The sequence below is a fragment of the Pseudorasbora parva genome, chromosome 5, assembly GCF_024679245.1.
Source record: "Pseudorasbora parva isolate DD20220531a chromosome 5, ASM2467924v1, whole genome shotgun sequence".
NCBI lineage: Eukaryota > Metazoa > Chordata > Actinopteri > Cypriniformes > Gobionidae > Pseudorasbora > Pseudorasbora parva.
In genome coordinates this window covers 34,417,746-34,434,231 of record NC_090176.1, presented here as the reverse complement: position 1 = coordinate 34,434,231, position 16,486 = coordinate 34,417,746, and the positions used below count along the sequence as shown (strand labels likewise).

Sequence of the window (16,486 nt, the reverse complement as noted above, 5' to 3'; positions counted from 1 at the left end):
ACATGATTTAACATACAGACATTTTTCAAGACCTTTTTTTGGCGCATCTTGAGTGTTCACACCCAATCGATTTTCACTGGTGATGTGAGTGTCCAAATTCAGTAGTTGGCGCTATTGGTACACAATGTAGTGCTGCTGTCCTTTACGCTTCTGACACACACTTGTCACGCAGAAGAGAGACCGTATTTACGTGCTTGCCAAAACCATTCACACGCTTTTTTGCTGTCAAGCAGCGGTGACAAAGTGACAGGCATTAGCAGCTCATCTTCTTTTTTTTCTACTTATTACTACTTTGCCGTATCAATGTGTGCTTGGCAAGACCGTTTTGTCCTTGAGCGCCACCAACTCGTGTGTCCCTGTAACTTCAGCAGTTCCAGGCACGTGAACAAAAACGCAGATCTCACTGGTCAGACATTTGTGCCCTTTGTTTAGTCATAAGTCGTTAAACGTCAGCAATAAACACGCACGGAAATAGTCCCGGTGTGAACAGACCTTTAGGCTGAAACTGTGTTGCATTGCCTTTGTCTTTAATAAGCGGCCTCTAGTGGCAAAACATACATATTGTGTCTTTAAGCACTCAATTAATTGTATCTTGATAACTGCAAAAAATGAAATAAACAGAATAATAAAAAAAAAGATGAATTGCTTTGTAAGGGAATGAGAGTGGCCTTACATAAGGGCGTCAACTTAAACGTAATCTTGATTTTGTATCTTTTGATGATATATATTTACTTCTCTGATTGAGGTGGAATGTTTAAAATTAGACAAACCAGTAATACTACAAAACATAATGATTCATCAAATCCATTGATGTTCTTGTTATTTCCTCATGTTACTTCCTGAAGTATGTCATTAAAGAATTGGCTTTTTTGCCAGAAAATGAAAAGGGGCCAATTTATAAAATGATTACCAATTAAAATGATATTACCAAGAAGACATGTTTGGTTTGAACATTTTGATTAGATAAAAATGAATAAACACTTAAATTAAGAGTTTCATCTTAGAAACGGCCAGGGACATCAATTCAAAATAAAGTAGTGAAATTATTTAAAATCCACTATGTGATATTAAAAGAAAACTAATATGATTCCCATCTTTACAAAATGCTATTTTATTTCTTCATAACCGTATATGATGGAAGCATAAAAATATACAGCATAACATGAGTGACCCTGGTTGGCTCAAACCTTACAGTTTATCAATAAGTAATTAAATTAAACAAAGAGATGTACGTTTCTTCTTGTTTCCCTCTTTCTTTATGCACATTTTGAATATGTGGCTTTTCCCAGGAATATTGTGCTCATTCAGCTGGAATGAATGAAAGGTATTATTTCTCAGTTATGTGTTGTGTAGAGCAGTGTGCTCACTGTACTAAGCATGAGTGGTTTTATTCTGCTAGATATTGTCATTGCTCAGTAACACATGTTTTACAACTCAACCATGAACAGTTTTGATTGCCCTTCAGATTAAAATATAAGCACACAGCTTACGTAATATAATGTGACGTTTTGTTTTGCAGCTGAACATTTGCAGAATCTTTATTAGGGTACCTTTGCAAATTCTTTTTGAATTAAACCATAGTAAAATCATATAGATTTAAGAATTCAACTGCATTAAACACAGTGACATTTAATGGTAAAGTCACACCATAAACAGTGTATTTCTCTCTCAAGTTGTTTTTAATGACAAAGTGATTCATTCGCAAAAGAGCTTAGTCTAATAATCATTGACTCACAAATATTTTATTACCATATATAACACCATAGAATAGAAAACAGACCCACTCATGCAACTTCGCACATACACTTCAGTGCATGTGTGCAGAAACACGCACACGCACACGCACACGCACACGCACACGCACACGCACACACACACACACACACACACACACACACACACACACACACACACACACACACACACACACACACACACACACACACACACACTCTCTCTCTACCTCTCTCTCTTACATACCGTGTCATTACAGACAAGATCAGAAAAGAGGGAAAAGCACTTTAAAACAAGACATCCTTTCAATATTTATGTTTCCTTTACTGCCATAGAAAGAAATAAGGAACAATATGTCCATAAATCTTGCTACAGTGTTTACATCACATAAAAAGAAACTAAAAGGCAAGTCCTCATTGATGAGGTAAAAGATACTTTAACATGTAGTTTAACACAATAAACATTGGAATTGTTATACAGACTGAGGACAAATGTGTGACAAAATAATGTCTATGATTATAGTATAAATAGCTGCCCCATAACATTAGATACGTCCATCTAATAAAGGATCCTTTCAACACATATTCTTTCTTGATTATCCAATAAGTGCCTCATCACCACCACCACCACCATCATCATCATCATCTCCTTGGTACAATAAAAGCCTGTAATCTATAATTGAATATATTCAACATTAGCATTAATTAGCACAGTGTCATTTTCAAACTCATCCGGCTGAATTGTTTCACTCGTTATTCAAATGTGATAGTTTGGGATTGCTATGATTACTTCATTTTAGTTTTATGTTAAATATGCGACTGTCTGCAGTCTTTTCTGGCAGTTGTTAAAAATTCAGTCAAACGATTTAAAAATCTAAAATCCTTTTTTATTAAATATGATCCACATGGGGCAATTATGAATAATTATCTACGAGTTATTGTCCTCTTTTATCTCTGATAAAAAAGGGCTAATATTGTAATAATTTTCTGATAGGAACCTGTTGCCTGTTATTGCTATTGACAAGAATAATAAATATTTATGTAATATGATACATGTAATACTTATTATTTAAAGGGGCCTATCGCTGAAAGTAATACACCAAATTGAGTGTAATAATGGTGGGTAATATTTGGCTTTACAACTTTTCTATAAAACTGAAGTGGAAATCAATCCATACAAACTTCAGATTCATATCACTGCAAGTTGAAAATGTAGCTGTTAAACCCATAGTAGTGTTTCTCAACTTTTACTGGGTGTGAGTGAAGAAACCCTAAGTACATTTGTTCAGCACAGTTAAGTATTTATTGAATAACATGAATTCAGGACAACACATTTACATGCCTGCATGCTTCCTCACCATAGTGGCAGCGAATTGAAAGAATGATGGCTCAGAAACAAAACAAATCTATAAATTCAATATAAACGTTGGCATTGTTCTTCTAATAGATCTACTGCATACACAATACCAACTTTTAACATTATATACAAATACCAAAGTGAGTGAGTTAACCTATCTTCTGTTCTTGTATATACAATAATGATAGAAATGAAACTTGATTGTTTTTTTTTCTTCTAGTTTAGAAAACATTAAAAGCACATATTAGTCTTTTCTGTTGATCAACATATATTCAAATTCACATTTTCAGAGGTTCTTCTCCAAGTTAGGATCTTTAACATCTTGGCAAATAGTTATGACATTGATTTGTGTTCTTTTTTTTTCTTCTTTTTTTAATACAAAACAAAACCTCTGAATCAGATTCAATTTTCGAAGCTTTTTCGCTGGTTTAAATACAGTATAAAAAAATCTTCAGTGCTGTGAATTTGTTGTAAATATTATCACCGAGTGTACCGAACGGTACATTTTACTGTGCTCAAATTGTCACCTTCGCCAACTCATCATATCCAATCCCACATCTGGCATAATATAACGTTTATATCATTGAGAATAAGAGTCCTAATACTACACTCGGACACAATCCGTCTTCCACATCGGGTCAAGCATAAACTCTTGATGCACCTCTATGAGCGATTGACCTGTTCCTGTAACTAAATTACCCTGCAAGGGGACTCTGGAGAATCTTCATACGATACACGCTGCCAGTCTTCAACACCATGCTCCTAGTACATCACTGTGGTTTTCAGGAAAAGTCTTCCATCTGCTAATGATAAAGGGAGAGGCAAAGTAAGTTTACTGAACAGAACTGAGCAATAAAGCAAGGATAAGTAACAGATTCAATACAAATGCACAGATTACATCACTGTAAACCCTGGATCAATGTATGTCACATTTTAATAACGTAATATTGCCCTCATGATGCGAAGCACTTCACGAACGACACTTCCTATGCAAAACATATTTTTGTTTTTGTAATGTCTTCTCCGACGTGTTTGATCTAATGAGCTTTGTCCATTTCCAGCGAACCTTCATTGGCGAGTGCATGGCTGAGTGGGCGGCAGCTCTCTTTGCCTCTTCTGGTAAAAGCATCTGTTAAGCATGGCTCAAGGAGCTTGTTTGACGTTTATTACCAGAACATTTCCTCCATGTCCGGGAATGCTGCATCACTGCATTTAAACAGTGTTTTCTCTCTTTGACAGTGCAAATAAAATTATATTCTGATGAGCAAAAATGGGAACTGATCCAAGGTGCTCTCTGTTGGAACTGGTTGAAATGAGACCATCAGTGTATATATACTGTATCTGTATGTGTGTTACCATACCATTTATATTTGATTATTTTTAATTTGACTCTTTTGGGATTGCTCAGCGATACCACAAATATAAAATCATTTGGATTGCATGTTCCATTGATTTAGTCTTAAGTATTTTTTCTTCTACTATTAGATGTACATTCCTAAATATGTGCTTTGAAATGTTCAAACCAAATTGTATTCACACAACTTTCTCACATATCACAGTTTATTCGCTATAGTTTAGAAAATGCTAATAAAATATGACAAGACCTTGAGTTAAAATGTGTCAGAAAACATGATAATGTTTTCATCTTGATAATGTCAGATAACTTTGATAGAAAGGTATGTAATGGATTACAATCAACCAATCCGTTAAATTTAAGTACACAATTAGATAATACCAATTTAGGTCAACCAATTACCAATTAATGCTTCATTTTGTTCAGTATGTGGTTTAAAAGGTTGCATTAAAGAAAAAAAAACACATGGTCAGGTCAAATAATTTTGGTCCCACATTTTTATACATTTTACTGGTTGTCCACTGCATGAAGAATTTTTGGGTGTAATACGTCACAGTTTACTTTATTTTGATATATCCTCACTTAGATACATGAACTATAGTCTCCTGCACCCACTAGTAAAAAAAATATATATCTGGTGTCTGAATAATCTTTGGTTTGACTGTATATTGAGTCATGTGAATCCAGTAATCTGATGAACATGGATTAATTCTGGCCTGTAGCTGCAACGTGCTTCTTTTTTCCTGCTATTTGCCACTGACTGGGTTATTACAATAATAAAAGGGGTTAATATTGTGATCTCGATAAAGCTCTAGACTCACAGGGCATGTCAAAAGCCACATTATCTATATTATTAAATGAATGCTATACATATTTATTCAACTCATGATAAATGCATGTGATTTTGATTGCCTTCATTTATCAAATTGCACCATATTTTGTGCTGGAGATGTTAAATATGGTTGGTAGCCTACAGTATTTTGATATCAGACAACAACAGTAAATATTCAAATAATATTAAAAAAAGCAAATAAAACCAAACTTTTTATCCTGAATAATGTAGAAAGTACACAATCAAAATACTACAACCCGAGAACAACGACAACAAAAACAAGCAGAAAGCTAATCTTAAATGTACAAATTAACATATTAATTCTGGGTCAAATGGAGTGTAGCTAAACTAGCTTGTGCAAACAGCGCCAGAAATGTTTCCTGAGTGGGAAAAATCGAATGACTGCCATGTTGTTTTATGAAAGAACCCCTTCATTAAAATATGTTAAAACTTTGGCATTTTTATATTCAAATCAAGATGAAAAGTTCATTAAAGAGGATAAATATTTCATTAGATACTAAATAAAACAAAGGAAATTTTGGCTTCTCTCAGCATAAAATTCCTTTGAAAGATTAATTAATACATGTAAATTATGCAAATTATGCCCATGCAAATATTTTATGAAGACAATTAAGGGAACCATTAATTACTGCCTTTTTTGCTTCAGTGACATTCATTCATTTAATTTTAATTTCACTTTAACTGTTTTGATGTTTAATCTTGCAACAAAGAACTTTATCTCCCCTCACAGGGTCGTGTAAACTTGCAGAAAACATCGAGAGGCTCGCGCGGAGCATCGGGAAGAGATACCGGGGAGATATTATGTTCGGTATCACAAGGAATTAGTGGCGAGATGTGCTCCCAGAAGCACGGAGCCAGGAAAAACAGTCAAGCTTATTCTTGGAATGGATTCAAAACACTGGAAAAGCAATTAATAAACACAGACTGTGTTAATATAGCAGAATTACAGAGTGTGACAAAAGACAAATAGAAATAATTAGTTCTCTGAAATTATGCTCTCATTATTTTTTTTTCCCCCAACAGCCAAGTGCTGAAATTATAGCATGTCTCTTTGGTTGTTTTTTTTTTTTTTTTGTATACAGATTGGAATAGAATTTTTCCCTCACATGAAAGTGTAATTTATCAGCACCCTTTTTTATGTTTTTGCCATTTGAGAGTAATTATGCCACACTGGTTGTAGTCCACAGTAACCATGACATGGACACACACACACAAAATGCTGTTATAATTGAACAGACACACACACAATCCCTGTGCCCAACTTTTAAGTTAATTCTTCAAGGGCACTGACAGTAAAACCTATGAAGGGATTACATCTTATGGAGCAATATAAGTTTTTCTCCAGATCATACGACCTAAATGTTTCACATTTCACTATATGTGTGTTCAAAGGAAGTACTGACAAAAGCCTTCTCTCCCTTCTATTCTTATACTAATTTTAGCAGTTGATGCTGGAAAATTATTAATCTTAAGACATAAGAACCATCGTAATTCTAATGACATTACATGCTCTGAAAAAAACCTTTTCCTGTTCATCATGTCAATGTCACTCGATTTAGTTGGGTAAAATCACGCACTGGCTCTCCATTTATTTTTACTAAAAACTTCCTTCACACACACACACACACAAAATTAACTAGGCTAATCAAACTGGGTTACGGGGCTTTTACTTGCGACGGGGTATTAAAATGCCATTTCCCACATTTCATAGCAATTTCCACACACTATTTTCAAAGGGAAATTGAGACCACTCAAGACGACGTTTTTTTGTATCACATGTGCTGCTGGGTACAATTAAAATAGACATCAGAGCGATGAGCGACTTAACACTTAAGGTGTAGTTAAAAGAGTGTGACTGATACATTTGCAAATAGCAAGTGGTTTTCTGTGAAACTATACCAGACTAAACCGGGTCCATAAATACCTATAAACCCATAAAGTGCATGTGTATTTATTTGAGTGGGTGTGTTGTGCTCCACTGTGGGTCATCTTCAGATAATGAAACTTCTTATTATGCTCATTAAATTGCACTGGTCTCTGAGGTACACAACATAGACAGGGTCTTACTGTCAAGGGGGTCTATCATTAAAATGAATCTATCCAATGATTATATAATCTTATATATAAACTTTACCTTCATCTATTGAGCTGAACACCATATTGACAGCGGTATACACGTGTGTGTGTGTGTGTGTGTGTGTGTGTGTGTGTGTGTGTGTGTGTGTGTGTGTGTGTGTGCACTTGTTTTTGTGAAATATCAGGACACAAATGTGTATAATCACATGGGTATGACAGGTATTACAAGGAGAGGGTGAAATATGAGGACATTACCCATGTCCCAACTTTTCAAAAGGCTTATTAATCATACAGAATGAGTTTTTTTGAGAAAGTAAAAATGCAGAATGTTTCCTGTGATGGGTAGGTTTAGGGGCTGGGGCAGTGTAGGGGGACAGAAAATACGGTTTGTACGGTATAAAAACCACTACGCCTATGGAATGTCCCCACATTTCACAAAAACAAACGTGTGTGTAAGGAAACATGCTTATAAATCATACAGACTTAGTTTTTTGGAAATGTAAAAATGCAGAAAGTTTTGTGTGATGTGTAGGTCTAGGGGTAGGGTTAGTGTAAGGAGATAGAATATACATAACATACAGTTCGACGTGAATCAGACATTGGACCCCATTGACTTTCACTGTATGAAAAACAACATTAAAAACTTTCAAAATGTATTTTGTGTTCTGTAGAAGAAAGAAAGTCATACAGGTTTGGAAGGACCTGAAGTTGAGCAAATGATGAAATAATTATTTTAGTTGAACTATCCCTTTAATAATATTTTAATACATCCCAGCTGGATGACAAGAGTACAAAACAAGAGTACAATTTTAATTGACTCAGTGGGCTAGTTTAATGTTTAATCTTCTCCTTGTTCCTTGTTTAATATCCCATCAAACTCCTTTACACACTCAAAAAGCATCAACTCTCCACCTCAGCAGACCACGTCGCTGTCATATTTTCATATATTTCCCCTGTCTAGAAATGTTCTCTTGACAGATCCCACTGATCTTGACCTTCGTCTTGAACTGTAGGATCTGCGGCCCAGATGGCAGGCTGCATGCTTGAACAGCAGGCCGAGTTAAAGCGAGGCTCGTATACCGGAGCTGAGCCGAGATTTATAGTCTCCTGAAAAACACGTACCTTGTATTGTCCTCTCAGCATCTGTTCTGCCACTGCTGCGGTCAGTCTCTATCTCCTGGGTCAACGAGTCTGGCAAAATGAAAAGATAATGACGATTAAACATCCATGACATCTGTGCTTAATTAGGAAAGTTTTCTAGCCTCGTCTTTCGTGATGGGTGGAGGGTGGATGTGCTCAGCAGATCACTCGGGTCAGGGCGAAGTTTCGACCAATGGATGAGCGCTGTTAGGAATACTGAACAGAGCATTTCGCCACATGTTAGCCTCGACTTATAGAGCTTGATAGGCTTGGTACAGATTTTATACTGGTTTCATTAAGCACTTTAAACCTTTTATGATGTATTAAAAAGGTGTCCAATGGAGTGTTATTTCAGTATATGCTTTTTTAGAATTTATTCATTTCAGTATTCATTTTCATTTCAATATTTTCAATATTTTTACTATATTTAATCACTTTTATCATTTAATATTAGTTTTCCAATATCTTTATTCAGTTTTTATTTTAGTTTTAGTCATTTTTAGTAATTTTAGTTAATTTAAACTTTTTAGGTTCAGCATTCATATATATTTATATTTTGTTTTATCTAAGCATTATTCAATTTAACAAGAAACAAAAAATAATGGCTTTAATTTAATTTCAGTTAATATTAACAACACTTCCATGTTCAAGTTACTTTGACACCAATCCCTAAGAATGAACCAGATTTGGAAAAGAAAATGCCTGTTTTTAGTGTTTTAAACAACCTTTTATCACTCACTTCATCATTACTCACTAGTCTGACATTATATTTGAGTTTATTATCAAATGTTGTATCATGACTTATCTGTATCTGGATAAATGTCTTATTTATGATTCCTTCTTTCATATAATATTTTTTTTACATAAGTTAATATTTAATGTCCATTTATGTATTTTATTTTTTTTGGTCAGCAGCTATATATCAATTTAGATCATGTACTCTAGAGTCTATAGTAACCTAGTCATTATCCCAAAATAAACCCTTGTAATGAAGACCACAATGTGAAGGTTTCGTTTTGTGACAGGCTTACTATATTATCTCTAATACTCTGAAGCATATTTCATCAGAATATTCTCAGCAAGTGAATATACAACACAATAAAAGAGGATATATTAACATCATGGACATTGCAAATTCCATATTTCGGAATCCACATCTCATAGAACTTATCAATGAACCCTTTAAAGGTTAGTTCACCCAAAAATGAAAATTATTTCATTAACTACTCAACTTCGTTTATCTTCGGAACACAAATGTAGATATTTTTGTTGAAAGCTGATGGCTGAGAAAGGCTTCAGATAGGCCTCCATTGGCATTCAGTACATTCCCACTCACAAGACCCATAAAAGGCACTAAAAACATTGTTACAAAGTCCATCTCACTACAGGGGCTGTACAATCATTTTACCAAGCGACGATAATATTTTTTGTGCGCAAAAAAATCTAAAAATCTAAATAATAAACCTCCTCTTCTGGGTCATGTTTTCGAACGGCGGATCTGCATCATATTCTCGTGCATGCATCGAGTTCACGTCAATAACTTGGTGGATAAAGTCATTATTTTGATTTTTGTCCGCACAATAACTATTTTCGTCACATTGTAAAATGATTGAACAGCCACTGTAGTGAGATGGACTTTGTATCGATGTTTTTAGTGCCTTTTATGGGTCTTGTGAGTAGGAATGTGCTGAATACCAATGGAGGCCTGTCTGAAGCCTTACGGGGTCTTACGGGGTCAAAGGTCTTACGGGTGTCCAACGACATGAGGGTGAGTAATTAATGAAATAATTTTCATTTTTGGGTGAACTAACCCTTTAAAATAACTAACCACTTAAAAAATTAAGCCTTGTTGGGGTCCATATTTTAAAGCTTTTTTTTAACTTGTCTTCTGACTTAAAACTAAAATATAGTTATTGTAATTGTTTAACTCTAGCATTTTACAATAAGGGTTTATTTATAAAGCAAGACCATTGACGGCTCCTCATTACCATGCAGGCCAATGTTAAAGGGTTACTTCAGCAATTTAGCCTAGAAATCTAGACGCACCCTAGCGGCAGCAAATTTAATCTGCCCGCGAGTGTCATCTAGCAACTCTCAATACCCTTCCGAGCTGTATTCGCCTAACTCTTGCCGGGCCAATTACATTGTGTAAAGAGTCGGTGGGCGGGGCCATAATGACGACGGCCGAGTTGGATTTGCGTGCTTCTAGTAAACACAGAAACTGTGTTAAGCTTTTCTCTGAGAAAAGAACAAAGAACGGCACTGAAGTCATTCTTAAAAAGGGAAGATGTGTTCGGAGTTTTGCTGACCGGATACGGTGAATGTTTAATCTATCAACGAGCTCTGTTTCACCTTCATTGCTCTGGTTTGTGGTAGTGCTATCCTATCGCGTGCAGAGGGAGTTTGAAAGACAACCGTTTATCCCGCCCTTTAGATTAAGCTGTCAATGGTGAGTTTCCAGACCAAACATCTTGATGTGGGTCTGACTTGTCAGGCTATCAGCGATTAGCATATGGCTTACTCAGTACACTGTAAAAAACTAATTAGAAAAAAGTTACCTGGTTGGCTTAAAATTTTGAGTTCATTGAAATTAAAATTTTGAGTTAATACAATGAACATTTTTTTAAATTCGACAACCTTTATTAAAAGATTATTAAAAGATTTTGTAAGCATATTGGGTAATTGTGTGTGTTTTATTTCTAATGACGCAGTGAAACATGCCAAATTTTCATGATTTATAATTTTTTTATGTGGTTCAGATACAATTATATTTTGACTCAATTTTTTAATTTCAGTAAACTCAAAATTTTAAGGCAACCAGGTAACTTTTTTAAGTTCAACCAACAAAAACCAACAACATTTTTTTACAGTGTAGAAACCCTGGAATATATTTGAATGATTATGCTAAATAAAATGCATAATTCTCTAATCTCAGGGGGATATGAGAAGGGGTCTCATATCCCCCTGAGACAAGATTTATGCATTTTATTTCTGGAAAAAATACTCCGGTGACGCAAATATCATTAAAATCGGTAAAATGTTTGGCCAGACACTAAAGACTACAGCCAGCAGAGGGAGCTATTTCCGCATGTTTTCAACTCGCACATGGGGGATGGGGTCGCACTCACAGCTCAGCTCGGCGGAGCAAAGTGAGTATTTTATCTTCTCAAGTTATTTCCTATGAAAGTTAATCTTCCAAAGGCATGAACTGAAAGCGCGCCAGACTGAACTCGCGCTGAGAACTACTGCCACGAGCGTGGACGCGTTTACCTCAGCTCTCATCACGAGAGCTCATTCAGCTCATCACAATGCGTGTAATCTGACTCCTGCTGCGTTTGTGCTGACACTCCTCAGCGACTAAATCACAATATATTGTGGCCATCATGAGTTTAAAAAGCTTGCAGGACGATGTTTTCCCCTCTTTTCATCAGTCATTTTAGTGGCTGTTTTAGATCAGGTTCGACTTCCTCCTTAGTGTTCTTAACAGATTTCAAATGGGTCACACATTTTATCATCAGCGTCGCATAAGAACGGCTCGTGCAAATCTTAACACTTTTGGAGCCACTTAATTAAACAATTGGGTTTCAGTCACAGTCATATTACACAGACAATTGATCCGTTATAAAAGCGAGAAGTAGCTGTACGCAAGAAATGTGAAGGTGCGCTTAGGAGTAAAATGTAGAAGCTCCGGTATATGGTGTACCGGTCAGTACCGCCCCACTTCGAGCACTGCCTTTAACAAATTTAACTGTCAACATTTTGGTAAATTGTCTCACCGTTGAGTGATCTGAGACTCTCTGTGGGTGATGTCTGTTTCAGGGTTTGCTCCGCCTGCTCTCGTCGCTTTGACTCGTACTCCAGTGCCTCCTGCAATTTCCTCTTTGCTTTCTTCTCCTTCTTCAATCGCTTCTGAATGATCGCTGTGCAAAGAACAGAGAAAAGCAGCAGTCAAGAACCACAGCCGTTTGCAGAGGTAGATATTACGGACTACAGGAAGGAGAGCTGGTTTTCAAACTCTGTCAGTGAGGAAATATTTGTAGAAAAGAGGCAGCTGAAAACATGTTCTCGTTCAATGAGAAACTGACTGTGTCATTAGCAAAATAATTGAGCCAGCGATAACCTGGATTAACCTAGGTTAAAATGCCAATGAGACGAGGTTAAAGGAAACTTTCTGTAAAGAAGGAGAGGAGAGAGACACGCTGAATATTAAACAGAAGAAAGCTGGAGGCACATTTATAAGGAACCTTCTATGAAACTGGCTTAATAAGCTCAATTTGATTCATTATGTAGGATAAATACATAGACTATTAAGTCACACTTAGCAATATATTTGTGCAGAAAAAAATCTAAATCATTTATTGATGCCAAATGTAGATTCATAATTATATGTTCATGCAATAATAAAATACAATAGAGTATGTAACTAGAGGCCATCTGTAATGCACACATCACTTTTAATCTAAAAGAGAGTTGAAAATGATTAGCTAAACTATTATCAATCTGTAGTCCAATCATGGCCTTCCCTCGAGAAATATTGTGGCTCATTTAGAAACATTTACCAGATAAATTACTTATTCATATTTCCATAGGTTTAACCACACTAACTCAAAAGACACTGACTGTACAGTATATATTTCTAATGCACCCTGTGCATTTAGACATTGTCTATGTAGTTACTGTAATATACTTTATTCCCACAAGCACTTCTCACATAATCGATATGTGCTCATGTATTGATCGTAATGTGAATATGCCTCATTCTACTCGATTTATGACCTTGTCTCTATCACTTTGGCAGCATGCTTTTTTGTGTGCTTGTAATTAACAATTGAGCTTGTAACATGGATTTTCAGGTTATTTTAATGCACATTTGCACAAATTGTTCTATGCTTTGAAAATTAGCATTCATAAAGTTAAATTGTTAAGAAGATTTTGTAGGTGGTTGCTTATAAGCCCAAGACAAAAAAGTCCACCAAAAGTCTTTGAGATTAATTTAATGCATCCTTCCTGAATAAAAGTGTTAAATCTTCAAATCTTTCAAATGAATTCATTACTGACCCCAAAATTTGAACAGTAGTGCAAGTCTATGGATTTTCTGTTTTATCGTTTGCTAATCAGAAATCAAATGTATGCTTTTGTAACATCTTATATATTTAAATGTTGTATTCTAGGCCTAATTATACAGAGCCTCGTACATGACATAGACAAAAAATATATATATTGGGGCCACAAATTAAGAATTCGATCACTCGTTTTAGTAAATCATGGCCATTTTGAACTAATTCAATTGATTTAACTAAAACAAGGGAATGAATTATTACAACATGGCCATACTTTAGTAAAACAAAGGAACAACTTATTATTTTGTACACACAATTTACTTAAAAAAAGGAACAAATTAGTAAAATGTGTTGACATATTAGTAAATCATGGGATTTTTTTTAACATTTGTCATGTGCAGTGCTCTGTATAATTATGGCGGTTGCTTTCGCATCTTTGCAAAACTTACGCAGAACACCTTTAGTAACCGCCTAGCAGTGCCCTTGTGATCGCCTATATTTAGCATTTGACTAGCAATACCATGAAACCACTAGCCTGGTTAAAACCAGACCATTGTCAGTAGTAACTGCAAATCTAAATATGCCCAAAGTTGTCTGGGTTTTCCCAGGCTATGAAACCACCCAAAATGACAGGAAAGCAATACACATTTAACATTTTATAGATATACATTTTATAGAAAGATAAGTCCTCAAGCTAATTAGTCATACCGAGAAAGTACATTAATAAGATGATTACAATGAAGCAATTTGAAAAAAATGGCACATGGTATATTTTTTTATGAGGCAAGAAAAAAAAGCCCCAATAAATGGCTTCTAAATGGAATTTCTAAAATTGGTGTACAATAAAATGCTTTGCGTTTTTTTCATTAAATTCCTCTAGAACCAGGAATCAAACTATATAGGTGATATATAAAAAGTGTGTGCTCTATGTGGTTTAAGTGTGTGTGTGTGTGTGTGTGTGTGTGTGTGTGTGTGTGTGTGTGTGTGTGTGTGTGTGTGTGTGTGTGTGTGTGTGTGTGTGTGTGTGTGTGTGTGTGTGTGTGTGTGTGAGCCTGTTTATGTGGTTTATGAGGACACAAATTTGTATAACTACATGGGTATTACACTGGTATTACACTATAAATGTGGTTTATGAGGACATATCAAATGTCCTCATAATTCAAATGGCCTTAAAAACATACTAAATGATGTTTTTTTGAAAAAGTAAAAATGCAGAATGTTTCCTGTGATGGGTAGGTTTAGGGGCAGGGGCAGTGTAAGGGGATAGAAAATACGGTTTGTACAGTATAAAAACCATTATGCCTATGGAGAGTCCCTGTAAACCACATAGACCAACATGTGTGTGTGTGTGTGTGTGTGTGTGTGTGTGTGTGTGTGTGTGTGTGTGTGTGTGTGTGTGTGTGTGTGTGTGTGTGTGTGTGTGTGTGTGTGTGTGTTTGTGTAATACACACCTCTGTTCTTCTGTTCGACAGCCAGTTGTTTCTCCAGGGTTTCTCTGAGCTCTCGCTCTCTAAACAGCTCCATCTTCAGCTCCGTCTTTTCCAGCTGCACTTGTTTCTCCTGAGCCCGGGCGTTATCAATTGCCACCTTTAGCAAACCCTTCGGCAGCAGCAGGAGACAAACTTGCGTTATACAAAGTTCACACACACCAATTCAGAAGTCAATAAACTATACGAATGCTTTATTTTATGTTAAAGCAGTGGCACTCAATGTTCGAAAAAAAAAACATTTTGTCCAAAGTCAATGTCAAAGACAAAACAACACTGGACATTTTTGTATAAACTGTCTTATTTCTTCAAATAATCAGCAACATGTCATGGACACAGTATGAGCTTTAATGACATTATAACTTCTGTTTGTTAGTTTGTGAATCACCAGGTTGTATAAGAACGATCAAATCTTAACCTAAACAGCTGCTTGTCTCAAAACGACACCTAAAACAGTATTTGCCGTGCAAACAGCGCAGTGACCATTTCAAAACAATTATTCCCTGTACGCATGCAATTAAGCCAAATGCAATGGGCTATATCATACTAATTGTTCCTTCTTATGACCCCAATTTAGACTAAGTTGCTTTATCTCAATTTTCTGCTTGGGTTCGTTTTGTTGATTTGTGTGCGAATGTTCAATCAAAACATTACCCTGAAATCATGATTAAAGATGACTGACTGAACTGAGTCCTGCTAATTAACAATAGGGCCGAAAGCAGCACGATAGATCTGATGGCCATATCACAAGAGCAATGAGCAAACCTCTCACTCCCCATACTGTACCCACATCATTAGTCTCAGAGGCGGTGTTAATCAACTACATTCATCTTTCTGACTGGGTCTTACTTGCATGATAACCACAGTGGTGATCAAGGGAGTCGTGTTGAATATATGCGGCTTTGCATTTGTTTTGATGGGAAAAACATCAGCGGGAGGAGCACCAAGAAAACTAGCATATAAACTTTTGCCACACCTGCCACAGGCAACTGCACTGGGTATAAACACAAAATGGTTAAAATAACTTTTCTATTTAATTTTGGGATGCCAAGCGGTTAATCGTGATTAATTGCATCTAAAATAAAAGTTTGTGTTTACATAATAGATGTGTGTGTATTCAAATATGCATACTAATTATACACAGTACACACGCATTTATTATTTAAACATGAACTTTTATTTTGGATGCGATTCATCGCGATTAATCATTTGACAGCACTAATGTAAATATATCTTGATAATGCTCATTTATTTTTACAGTCTTTAGTGTCACAGGATCCTTAAGAAAACATTATAATATGCTGATTTGTAGATCAAGAAACATTTCTTACTATCATCAATACTGAAATGTCAATTTTCCTCGCTGAATTAAAATGACAGACTTTTGAACGGTATAAATGTATACCGTTCTGCACTTACACGTCTG

The 16,486-nt window shown here is 35.6% G+C and overlaps 1 protein-coding gene across 8 annotated transcripts in view; it reads right to left on the bottom strand.

Moving 5' to 3' along the window:
* Positions 1–2,037: 2,037 nt before the first annotated feature.
* dachd (dachshund d) overlaps positions 2,038–16,486 on the bottom strand; it is a 148,043-nt gene continuing 133,594 nt past the window's right edge. For 6 of the 8 annotated variants that reach the window (XM_067443986.1, XM_067443985.1, XM_067443988.1 and 3 more), the window contains 4 exons: positions 15,025–15,172; positions 12,290–12,433; positions 8,496–8,564; positions 2,038–3,893 (listed from right to left, as the gene is read on the bottom strand). In XM_067443986.1, coding sequence (XP_067300087.1) covers positions 3,853–3,893; positions 8,496–8,564; positions 12,290–12,433; positions 15,025–15,172 — 402 coding nt within the window. In that variant the 3' untranslated portion in view covers positions 2,038–3,852. The remainder of the gene's footprint in view (positions 3,894–8,495; positions 8,565–12,289; positions 12,434–15,024; positions 15,173–16,486) is intronic. The other 2 variants (XM_067443987.1, XM_067443992.1) reach the window with 1 other exon arrangement.